The sequence below is a fragment of the Agrilus planipennis genome, unplaced genomic scaffold (assembly GCF_000699045.2).
Source record: "Agrilus planipennis isolate EAB-ADULT unplaced genomic scaffold, Apla_2.0 scaffold320, whole genome shotgun sequence".
Classification (NCBI taxonomy): domain Eukaryota; kingdom Metazoa; phylum Arthropoda; class Insecta; order Coleoptera; family Buprestidae; genus Agrilus; species Agrilus planipennis.
The window spans coordinates 89,772-103,256 of record NW_020439791.1 but is presented as its reverse complement, the minus strand read 5'-3'; the positions used below and the strand labels follow the sequence as shown (position 1 = coordinate 103,256).

The window sequence follows — 13,485 nt, the reverse complement described above, 5'->3', positions numbered from 1 at the left end:
AATACAGTGTAAACTCTTTATAACGTCACTCGATTTAACGACAAACTCCTTAAAACGTCGAAATTGCTTGACTTTGGTTGGTTTACATTGTTTTCTATACAATATTACACTCTATACAACAATGCGGCATTACAAATCATCAAGCAGTACTTTCTAAGTTGCCGAAATAGATAAGAACTGCAGCTGTGTACGTTGTTGAAGAAGACGATCCTGTCCCTCCACAAGCACTTGATGCAGCGAAACTATTAAAAAATACATTTTATATAATCAAATTGATCCAGCAGTAGTATCTCAAGATATGAGTAAGATACGTAACAAAATACAATTAAAATATTGGAGCAGCAAAAAACATCAGACGAAGATAACAGGCTATACGCAATNTATCTTTTATTTCTCTCTATTCAACGACCACTCTTTATAACGCCGAAAAAAGTTAATGTCCGTTAAGTGTCGTTATAAAGAGTTTACACTGTATTTCTATTCCAGTTACTCCAAAATAAGAGCTCAAAGCAGGTACTAATTTATGAAATAGTTTTTAAAATAAAACGCTATTTTAGTTTGTTGTAGATCGTTAGTAAAATTGTCCTGTTGCTGTAATGCATACGTAGGATTTAAAATGAAATTTACATGTATTTAAGTATCAATGATTTTGTCGATTGTTCTGTAATGCACTTTGCTTTGAAGTAATTCAAATATTATTTTCTACTTTTTAGTTTAAGTTTGTACATGTATCTTATAGACAAACCGGCGCTGCTTCTAGATAATATCCATATGATATGAGAAGGTTTTGAAGCTCTATGAAAAGAAATGATAAATTGCTTTCTGATAATAGCTGTTCTATTATTTATAAGGCCTAATGAAATACGCTAACAATTCCAATTTCATAATGGAGCCTGGAGATCTATATTTTATCTCCCTTACTTCTCCAGAATACTGATAAGAATCTGATCTTACCGTTATAACCACAATTTGTTCGGTTTTTGCTGACGGAAGAGCGCTTCTCTGAATAACTTTTTTTAAATGTTTGTTCGTCATCGCCGGGCACAAGGACTCTAATAAATCAAAATTATTAATAACCGCGATATAGCAAGCAAAGAAACTTAATTTGATATTGTATTTGGTTGGACAGTTCGAAAGCCACTACTTAAAATGGGATTAGAAAATAGCATTTTAATTATTTAGGTTAAAAAAGAAAATAGAATTGTTAAAATATAACTAGTACACAAAACAATTGTTGAATTGTTTACTAATTAACCGATTTTCATAGTTAAAGTTCAATAAAAAAAAGTCCCTTGTATGCTCGCGAACGGTTAATTTAGAAATTCGAAACAGATTGTTAAAAGTGTAGGTCTAGAGCAAGGCTATGCACGGGTGCGAAACGTAGACGGTGGGAGTGGCGGAAAAGAAAAGAAAGAAAAAGTTAAAAGCGTTTGAAATGTGGTTTTACAGGCAAGTGGTGAGGAAACCGTAACTGGAGTAGGTTAGATACAAAGAGGTATTAGAAGGGGTAGGAAAACAGAGGATACTATAGAAGATGATACGAGATAGGCGAGATAGGTTGGTAGATATAGTTACGACGTTCAAAATTGACATAGTCCGCAATAAAAATATCGCATTTACTCTCTTCTTTCAACTTACTAACTAGCCCATAAAGATAGAGGAATAAGAGTATACCAATGGATATGTAACAGAAAGAGATAAGGACAAGCAGAATACGAGAATGTTGTCAGTATTGGACTTTAGAGAAACTTCAACATTCTCAGGAATTTAGGATAGCAAAGACACTTGTTTAAAGGTATAATTCCTATTAGGCAGTTCTAAAGCCGACCCTGATCTTTTGAGTACCTAAGCGACTTCTAACCGCTGCACCGCTTACTGTTATTCGGTTAACTCTTTCCACTTTGTCTGTACTACTCATGAAACATTTCCTAACTTAATAAGGGCGTGTTCAAAACGCAGCAAATGGCTGCAGTCCCAAGTGGAAACAAGAAAGAAGATACGTTCATTCTCACAGATAATTTATTGCGGACTTTGCCAATTTTGATCGTTTCAACTATACACTCTCAACTGGACACCTTCTTAAACAGAAAGAGCTAGTTAGAGACATATTAGAAGCAAAACCAGGAGCTAAGAGGAAAAGAGATAGAGTTAAGGATGTGGGATGTTTGTTACATCAAATATACAATGCGTCTTGAAATCATCATTTACATATTTCTACAGCAAGCTGTGAAGAATGAAAATTCAAGTCGAAAAGTGTGTTAATATTATATTAAACTACAACTTCCCAAATTAGAAATAACTTTGAGATTTTCATTAATTCATTTATTTCTTGCCAAACTTTGACAAAAAAAAAGAGATGTATGGAGAGCAAATACATTGACTGAAACAGTAATTTTAGTTGAATTAATCACGTCTAGTTGATTTAATACAAAATAAGTTTTTTATCTTTATTAATTTCCATACTTTCTAATAACAGCAATTTATTTGTAACGTTAATTTTTAATAGATACTTATACTTCGTTTACTTTCTGTAGCGATGTGACCTTCAATTTGACCGGCGCAAAGTAGAAAAGAACAGCACTAGGCCAGAAAAGGAAGGAGACAACTCTCGGCCAAACTCTTAACCGGTGAGGAGCGTATAATCCGTACAGTACTGCACGGAAAAATTGACCATTTTATCCACTACAATTGCATTGCTCAAATGTGCTGTTATTGGTACCATTTACTACTGAAAATATCAACGAGATGTTTATTTATATTTGAAGACATATTAAAGGCTTTAACGCTTGTTTTCGACTCGCACTACTATTCATGATTGAACAAAACTTTTGGCAGGTACTGTATGAAAAAGTATGCTTAATGAACAAGAGTCGAGAGTATAACGAGCTTTTTTCTCCCTACCTACGATTTTGCCAGCGGGCATCCAAAACATTGAATGGGGCTAATCGCTACAGAAAGTAAACGAAGTATACATGATATTCCAATTTTATCATTAAATACGTAATTTTGTTGTTATTTAAAAACGTGTATTGAAATTTGAATTATTTTTTACTCTCTATATAACGAAAAGAAACTTTTAACAAAAAGGCGGAAAGAGATGGTCGTAACATTAATTGTTCATTACTAACGGATTGTACGTTAATAATGTCAGGTAATTTGACTTTTATTGCGACTCAAAGTAGTTGACGTTATTCTAACTTCTTATTTATCGTGTGGAATATTCTACACAGAAAGCAATTTCTACATCATAAAGAAAATTTGCTAGTAGTTAACTGCCATTCGTTACATATACCTAGTTGCTTATTTTCAGTTAGTATTAGTTAAAGCGGTAGAGGTAAGGAAAAATAAAATTTCCGCGATTGGCATTCCTCTATTGTGAGAAAAATAAAATTGTTAGATTTATACACAAAATACAATTCCATTTTATTTTACTCTTAACATTCAAAGAAACTGGAATACTTTTTGTTTTAATTTTTTAATGTCGAAATAATACATATTTGTATGTTTTTATAATTACGTACTACTAAATTTTTGTAAATGTAGTAATTGTATTTCAAATGAACCAGCATTGAGTAAACATTAGTTCTTTGCTATTTGCATTGAAAGGATTCGCAATAAAAACCAAGGCAGGCTTATTTATTTGAACGGATCAAATCGTTTAGCAAAGACATCCTTCATTGTTTTGATTGTTCTTGTAAAAGTAAAAGTACAAAAATACTTGTTTGCAAGGGAGGAAAAAGCAGAGACAGAGCTAATATAAATTTAGGAGACGGAAAATTAGAAGAAGTGACTGATTTCAGGTATCTAGGAAGTAAGATAAGCCAGAACAGAAGGAGTAGTAGGGATGTAAAGCAGAGGATAGTGCAGGGTTGAGTCGCCTTCAATAAAAAGAAGTAACTTCTATGCTCGCGAACGGTTAATTTAGAAATTCGAAAAATATTGTTAAAGGTGCATGTTTGGAGCACGGCGCTGTACGGGTGTGAAACATAGATGATGGGTTCGGCGGAAAAGAAAAGGCTAGAAGCGTTCGCAATGTGGTGTTACAGCCGAATGATGAGGATACCGTGGATAGAGAAGGTTAGAAATGAAGACGTTTTGGAAAGAATAGGAGAACAGAGGACTCTATGGATGTCAATAACAAATAGGCGAGATAGGTTGATAGGACACCTTCTCAGGCATGAAGGTCTAGTCAGAGACATATTAGAGGCAGGAACACGAGTTAAGAGGAGTATAGGTAAACCTAGATTAGATTACTGTTCGCAAATAGTTAAGGATGGATATGGGATGTTCTAGTTTTAGGGAAATGCGAAGATTATCTCAGGATAGGAAAGAGGTGGTGCGTGTCCAACCAATCTTAGGACTGACGACCACATGATGATGAACCATCAGTGTCAACAGAAGTACTGTTTTCATCCCGATGATTCCTTAAGGTTTGGAATCGTAATAATGTATCAATCTCCAAATCTTATTATCCTATTCCTTTCGGATTAAGTTATTACTGCTATCTTTAATAGTCTTCTTGGTTTAACCTAACAAGTCTTATAGCTGCTATGAGGTTGTCCATTAATCACATGACGTTTTTTAGCAAATTATAATCTCCCCCTACCCCTGAAAATGTGTGATGAAGTTTTAAAGTAACCCTCCCCTGCCCAAAGACACACGTACCTATTTTTTTTGATACAAAGTATCTTAAAAATTATCCGAATATTATCTTCAAATACAGATATAATCTAATTTAATTCTGGAAAATTAAGAAGGGTGATAAAAATTTTCAGACAGACATTAAGGTCACACGCCGTTTCCCGGTTTAAGAAGCTCGTGCACAACAAACAAAAATACATATGATATCACTGCACTCCCCTCCTCCTTGTGATTTGTCGTGATTTTTTCCGAACTCACTCCTCTTTATCGACCATCACGTGATTAATTGACGATCTCTAACCTAATCTGCCAATGGGGAAGTTATTAACCATCATTCTGAAAACATTGACCACAAAATTCTCCTATCGTCTTCAAATGATACTAACAATTAGCATATTTTAAAGTTTCATAAGTTTTCCAGAAAAATACCATAAAGATAATTAAAGTATCCATTTTATGTCCTGAAGCTAAAGATAAATTAGTGCTTTGCCAAGTTTGCATTATGCGCTTCCTGGTTCTTTTAATTATATTAATGGAAAGTTAAGTTTCATTAGATCCTGCTTCTTTTCTACTTGGTATATTTACGTAATTATGTATATAAAGTTGTTGATCATTTTCTGTCTTGCAATTTTGAGGCTTATTTAACTGTGTGAACAATTCGTTTTGAAATTAAACTTCTCTTAACAAGATGACTACATGAATATAACATGCCGGCAGTTGAGACAAGTTGAAGTTGAAAAGAACACTCAAAGAACTTCTTCTAACACATTTAGCATAAAACTGAATGACTCTCTGATGGTTACTTAACTTTCTTATTTCCTACGACTTTTAAGGCATTCTCCCTAACATTTGTCTTTATTTAGAAGCATCTAACGATAAAAGCATGTTTTGAATTAGATTTGAAATTTCTATTTGTTTAGCTTTCGCTCATAATTACGAATAATAATTCAATGGTAACGATGAAGGACGAGCAATAATTATAGGTAAAAGAGACAAAATTACAATAAGTATTGCTAATCATGGTACAGATGGCAGAGAAGGACAACTCTCTGTATAACAATTATTTATAAAAGTTCTTAATAAAACGTGAACTATTCTTGGTACAGCTTTTGTGAAACTGCATGATTTCAAACATTCAAAAATAAAACAAACTATTGGGATCCGTCAAACATGGCGCCGATTAGGGAAAATTTATCTACAAATCCGGAAGCTATCGTTCAAATTCCGTCAAGTTTACTGCCTACTTTTTACAAACTTCGGATTTACAAAGTGATTCACGTTATACAATTGGTGAGGTGATTCTGGGTGATTTAAGCAATATTATATCAATGACTTGCATGTGCAATGAACGCAAGATTCGAATTTTTTTTTCTTGTTGACAGACCTTTAACTTCAAAGAAATTCAATGGTGTCAAATCACACGGTTTGAGGGGCAATTCTTATCACCGAAACGAGAGAGTACACAACCAGGAAATACCTCATACAGTAATTGAATTGTTTAAGGGGTGTATAGGGATATGGCACCGTCTTGTTGAATCCACATGTCGTCCACATTAATATTACTCAATTCAGGTGGAAACAACTGTGTTATCATGTCGCAATATTGAGCACCACTACTGTTATTCAGCTTAATTTTCGAAAAAGTATGACCCAATAATGCCTCCAATCCAAAATCCGCACCCCAAATACGGCAATTTTGAAGATTAACAAAGCCATGAACATTGAATTTATGTCATACATGGCTAACATATTAGTAGCAGCAATAAAAATTTTGCTCAATAAAAAAGGTGTTGCATGATCTTTTTGTAGTAACTTACTAGTAAATCTAAATTGTAATATAACAGTATTTTTTTGTTCTCGTACGGGTAGTTCTCTAAATAAATCACCTATCGACAAAACTAGAAAACGCTTCTAATTTCAATGTTGTTCCAAACCCTTTTCGCATTGTCCTTACCTTTTTTGCTCCAATTATAGTACCTATTTTCATTAAATGCGAACAAAATTCAACGCTGTTTGGTCTGTACCATTTTGGTTTGAACTTTTTTTTACGTAAAAGCATTTTAACGTTTCTGAGGTTTTTAATTTCAGGCTTCGATGGTCTTAATTGAGTTTTTTGTGTATTTTTGGTTTTTCCTTTTTCATTCGTCATTTCGAATGACGTGAACCTGTCGCCTATAATTGCCGAGCGTTCGCGAACGGCCATGATAGGAACAAAATATACCGACGGGGAAATTGAGTTTTCAAAGGAAAACAATAATATACAGGCATACGTACCTGCATATTAATTGTGCTGGTATTTTTGATCGCACTTAAAAATGAATTAAAACTGCTATGCATATTCATATTGTATATGTTATCGGAAATGTATGAATTTAGGAATTGTATACAATTCCTAGGTCATTTAGGAAATGCATAAAATATTGTTCCAGAAATTTTTTAATACACACACATATCCTGGGAAATGTATACATTTCCTAGGAATTGTATGAAATTCCGAGTTTTGTATTAGGAAATGTATAAAACTAATTCATTCTGTGAATAGAATTAATAAAACACGTTAGTAAACTGAGAATCAGAGTTATCTGTGAATACAATAAATGAAACATTGGATGACGCAATATCCTTCCGATTGCTATTTAGGAAATGTATAAATTTCCTAGGACATGTGTCTAATATAATTTATTTTACACATTTCCGGGCGATTTTAGGAATTATATACATTTCCTAGGAATTGTATGCAATGACGTATTACACACATTTCCGTTAACACACATTCCTGAAGCAAATCAACCTTTAAATCATTACGATAATACTGTACTGGTTATTAGCAACTTTGGCTTTGACCAAAATAGAATGAAAATAACTACAGTTTAAGTTTCATAAAAGCCATTTATCGATAAATCGATTGTGTTTCTGCGGATGTACAAACTAGATTTTAACGTCAGTTTTATAAAAATGTTCCACAATGCATTACTTCCTACAGACTATGTAGATGACGAACAATGAACGCAATCTCCGAATAATTTGATAGTAGAATCCAGAGATGTGATTTACTTGAATTACTTGCATTTAAAATACAAATACGAAATAAAAAATACCTATTTGTACCTTGCCTTTAAATACTTTTTTGAGGAAAGCAATTAGCATTTTATTTAAAATACTTATCCAAACGTAGTTTTTATTCGTAAAATGCATTTTTGCCTTCAAAAGTTTTACTAATATCACCGATCAAACATTATATAAAATAGAAAATACTACAAATGGCGCGGTAAACGCCATCTGTGTACGATGCTACATTTTACGAATACGTATGCTCCAACAAGGTCCATTTAAATAAATGGATATCTACTTGCTGAAACGAATTATTTTATTCGATTATGGTAACGTACCTATCACGTTGAGGTTAGCTACGCCGGCATTCGTTTCAGCAAGTAGATATCCATATATTTAATGGACCTTGTTGGAGCATACGTAATCCTAAAATGTAGCATCGTACTACAGATGGCGTTTACCGCGCCATTTGTGGTATTTTCTAAAACACACTGTTAAGGCAGCAGGTAAAAGTTGGTCTGTGATCTGTCGAAACTGTCTACGATGCGCTGATGAGATCCAAAAAGATCGAAATCGCGATCCGCGTCTGGCAGTTTCGACAGAACACAGACCACTTCGAATTATTTTATTCTATTATATAAAATGATGAATTAAAGTTGCTCACATTGACCACTGAAGGTATTAGAAACTTAAAAAGGGGACAAAGAGACATTCCATGAATGAGCCCAAAATATTCTAAACTTCTTGGAAATGGATAATCTAAAATATAGGATCGATATTGTTTTCCTGGTTCATTTCATGATCCGTGGAATTTTGAAGTTCCAAATTTAAATCGGCACCTGCCAATCTCGTACCTTTAGCAAGGAACTACGAAATTCTATGAATTACGACAAAGCAGCCCTCAGAACAATATCGAATTGATATTGTGGTGTGCTAATAAATGCCTATAATCCAAAATTCTTAGAAAACGATTCGAAAAACTTCACTAACTAGATGAACCCAAAGCTAAAGAAACTATGGATTCCATTTCTTTATCTTATTACAATTTGTGAAAGATCAGAAAAAAAAGGGGTTGTAAATATTTTGATATAAAATTGTTGATGTTCTTTTTATATCAATTAAATTATTTAGAACCCTATTTTGACTCTGATCTTTCACGCCAAACAAATTATTTTGGCATCAGTGTATTTTTTCCAATTAAAACGGGTGATAAAGGCAAATAAGGAAGCATATAGAAGAATTATTTGTTGCTGAATTGAACGAAATATACCATAAAGATAAAATAACTATATCTCAATCACTTTAAACAGAAAAATATGAAATATACTCAATCTTCGCAGCTGGTGATATAATGGAAACACCACTATTAGTTTAGAAAAACTCCAATATTTAAAAAATGAGAAAATGCCTGCAAGGTTTTCTTAAAAAATATTTTATACTTAAGTAAATGTAGAAAATTAAATAGGTACTACAAAAAGGTATTTATTTGAAAAGACTATTTTGAAAATACGTATTTTGCATTTAGCATTTTAAAATACAAAAGGGAAATCTATTTTGTATTTTACATTTGAAATAACAAATCAAGAAGTATTTGCATTTTCTCTTTAAATACTTTTAAAAAACCATTTTGCATATCTCTGATAGAATCATTCATTTTATGCACCTTGAAAAGGCTTTATATCTTTTAAAGGGTGAAATGTCGGTTTTTTGATAAATGAATTGTTTTTGTCCCTCTTCTTGGTTTAGATTCTTCATTGATCCTTATCAATATCTAAATATTTAAATAACTACAATTCCCTTTTATCAGATCAACGTATTTCAAGTAGATATATATAGCTAACATGAGCCTTTATATTCGTGTCGTTAAAGTCTTAAGCTGTTTGCTTTAAGAACAACGTTTTACGTCATTGCTGCACGACACTGCTTAATTTACAACGTTAACAATTATCTGATAGGGGCCGGACCATACAGTATGTTCTTTGATAACAGTGAGTAACGGCTGCAATAACAACAGGCAAACCCGCAATTAAGTCAAGCGTTAATGATAACCCTGTAAGAATTTGATTCAAATCGCCACCGTTTTGAATAAAAAAAAGAACGTGAAAACATTGAGTAAGTAGTTAAAGTAAAATGGGTTTGACAAAATATAAATGGTTTTTCAAATAGTACTAACAATTAAATTTAATTGGTTTTAAACATTAACGTGTTTGATTCTATCGCGCTATGAAAAATTTAAGCACATGTTTATATAATGATTTATATTAATCACACTTTGACAAAATGACAGCGGATATTCGAGGCTAACGTTTTTAGGATGAAATATGACAGATGTCAAATTTGTTAGGTTAAGTAATGTAATTTTTTGTTATTTTGACATTTTAATGTAGTGGATTGAAAATATATTTATTTTTTCGCAATTATTTTTTGTGTTTAATACAAAACCATGAGATAAATTCGAGAAACTACATCACACAGTAGATATTCTTCAACGATTTAAAAAGAATTGCATCCACTCTATTATAAAATGTCAAAATCAAAAAAAGGCAGACGTGCAACAACATGCGATTACCTTTTGTAATAATTGAGGCCGATTGTCATTGACTTTGTCGTCGATTGTTAGGACTTTGTTGTCGTTTTCTGAACCGTCTTCCGGCGGGGTAGTTTCGGTGGAAGAGTTTCCGTTGTCCTGAAGTATCCGGACTCCTCCGATCCTTTTTCTAAGGTTCTCTAGTGCGAGAGCTTCTTCCCGTTTNTTGTGACTGACTACCAACTACACTACTTTATAAGGTAATACCTCCAAATCAATCTGTTTTTTTTGCGTGTGTAAGGCTTATACAGGGTATTCCACGAGGAGGACATTCATATTTATAATTTTCTTGACCCTTTGATAATGTCATCATGGAGGGGCACCCTGTACAATGTTAATATAATTTATACCATTCGGCAAATATGAAGTGTTTTTGTTATACTTTTAATGAGTAATTTGTATACTGGTTTTTATTTTACGGTCCCATACCTACATCTTTTAATTATTATTTGCTTTTTATGCATAATTAAATTATTTTTTCTTGTTTTGTTACGTTTTTAAAAGCAAAAGTTCAAGCCTTACAATTAAAAAATGCGACATGGTGACCACAGCAGTAAACAATATGATACTAAAAGTGAAGAAATGATGATTCATTTACTCATTCATTTATGAAGAATGTGTGCACTGAGTTGGGTAGTTCCTTTGAATTATTATAAAACGTCATTATATTATTTGTTAAAAGTTGTGTTCAAGTGCGATGTGAATTTTTTATTTTGTTTGAAAGTATTATTTTAAATTTTTAAAATCTCCTTTTGACTTTTAAATGACTGCTTAATTATAATCACATATTATATAAAAAGTACTGCTATATAATGTATACAATAGATCACATACGTTTGAATGTTGTAGTGTTTACAGATTGCCATACAGGGTGGTTATAAGTAAACTAAGTTTCTGAATTTACACTGAAAATTTCTGATTATATTTTTAAACTTTAATAGGATCAATATTGAACGTTTTCTTTCTTTGTACAATAATGTTTAGCTATTTTGATAGAAAAAGTTTAAACTGTTCCTGAACTGATATTAACAAAATATTAATATTTTTTATTCTCAACTGGACGGTCACGTACTGAGTGCCACTTTTTCTCTCACTCTCTAAAAACCAAATGTCTTCAATAGGTATTTTCAAAAATTTTGCTATTTTGATAATATGTACAATGTACATATTTTATATTTATTGCGAGGGCACGTTTATCACCTTATTGTTCTTATTAATTTATTAATTATCATCCTTAATGAATTTTCAAGAAAAAAAGCGATTTTTAACTTAATTATTAAAAAAGGAAACCTAAAAATTTCAAAAATACACTATACAGCCTTTCCTTTTTAAATTAATTAGAAGAGTAATTTTGGAAACAATACTTAGTCTGAAAATGTAACAGATTTATTTTTAAAACTGCATTTTATAAAAGAAAAAAAAACCTCGAACCACTTGAAATAGCATCGAAAGATTATATCTAACTGATTGTGAGAGGTGGCAATAAGAATAAGGAAGTAAGAAAGAAGAAAGTAAGTGAAAAAAGAACAGACCAACAAACAAATCTATTTTCATTCGTCTGTAAAGTTCAGGATCATCATTTGTTTTTCGAACGTTTATGATAACCTCTACACCTTGAGCACTAGGAAGAAAATAGGTACTTCCGGTAGGTGCATTTCCGGTTGGTTGACAATGTACGTATATGTATATACATATTTCATGTAAACGATGGCACGTCTCGTTATTTCGTTTACTTATTTATTATTATTTATTTATTACCTGCCGCTGTAATCCGAGCAAAAAATACTCGGCGGATTTATAGATGAATTGGACGCGATGCGTGGCAGGTCCATGCTGCCGCCGGTCAACGGAGCACAGCATCATCCCGATGACGCTCGGCGTCGCGAAAACCACGACAACCAGACTGACGCATAGCGCCGCGACGTGCAACGAACGGAGCGGACTTAGTGCCTAAATTCTGCGAGTCGTCGGTCGATAACGTTTGTGGAGATCGCGCGCCACGAAAGCAACGAAACACCCTCAACCCCATCACCTGCCTTGTCTCCCTCCTTCACCATCTTTTCTTCAGTTCACTCCCCCTTCTTTTATTATTTTTTTTTTTTTCAATTTCATCAAAAGGTTTTTGAACGACAAATGTACAGAGTGGTGTCACGTATAACTGAAGGTTATTCACTCCCGCCACCACCATCAAAGACTGATCGATAAGTTTTTGAGGGGTGGAGGGTTGATGAAATTTTCTTTGTTTTTCAAATTTGTATCGATATTACTGATTTTAATTCAAGAGAAGGTTTTTTGTGGGGATGGGGAATGATAAAAATTTGTTTGTTTCTCAAATTTGTATTGAAATGACTGTTTTCCACTTCAAGAGAAAGTTTTAGAAAGGAAAATGTACAGAGTGATTAATAACAAGAAGTAAAGTTTACTTACCCTTAAAAGGACCGATCGAGAATTTGTTGGGGACTGGAGGGTTGATGAAAAATTCTCTGTTTTTCAAACTTATACCGTTGGTATGGTTGTTGTCCACTTCAGTAGAAGTTTTTAGAAAGAAAAATGTCTAGAGTGACAAAATAAGCGAAAGTTAATATCTTCCCGCCATCAAGTTCCTATTGAGAACTTTTTTGAGGGTGGAACTACTAAGCCGCGCATATTCGACTGCGAAAGTCCCTGATGACTACAATCGCAGCATTAGTCATACCAAAAAACTTTAGAGCAATTACTGTTCGTTTCAAGAAGATGGAGATATGTCCCTTCCATTTATTAGGATGCGCCGTAGCATAATTCCAAATTCAATCATATTTGTCTGCGGAGCTCATTTCTTCGCCGATCATCGAGCGAGAGTTAGACAAAAGTGTACAGTACCATTTGCAAAATTATTTAAACTGCCTCGTTAAAATTTAAGAATATGCGTTATTTAAATGCATATTTAGACAAAAATAATAAGAAGTGAATTAACTTAACACTCTACACACCTATAAAACTTTTGCTTAGTTTTCTATTGTTAATTTATATACGTTTTTGTTTTAAGAAATTGCTAAACATTTTCGTCTAGTACTATACAGTTCTAGCCGATCTCCTAAGACCGTCCATCGAGAGCTCTGCTCGTTCAAACTTGTTCCAACTATTTCTGTCTTACTCACGCCTAGTGTGTATTCTTTCTATCTTCGCGCAGATTTCTTCAAGGTCACAATTCTAACAAATTGAAATGG

General features: G+C 33.0%; 1 protein-coding gene across 1 annotated transcript in view; it reads right to left on the bottom strand.

Annotated features, from left to right (window-relative positions):
• Positions 1-12,336, bottom strand: part of LOC108741596 (cell wall protein PRY3-like) — a 51,130-nt gene extending 38,794 nt beyond the window's left edge. The window contains exons 1-3 of the mRNA XM_025979488.1: positions 12,316-12,336; positions 12,038-12,229; positions 10,262-10,462 (exon numbers count right to left, since the gene is read on the bottom strand). Of these exons, the coding sequence (XP_025835273.1) occupies positions 10,262-10,462; positions 12,038-12,229; positions 12,316-12,336 (414 nt within the window). The remainder of the gene's footprint in view (positions 1-10,261; positions 10,463-12,037; positions 12,230-12,315) is intronic.
• Between the last annotated feature and the right edge of the window lie 1,149 nt (positions 12,337-13,485).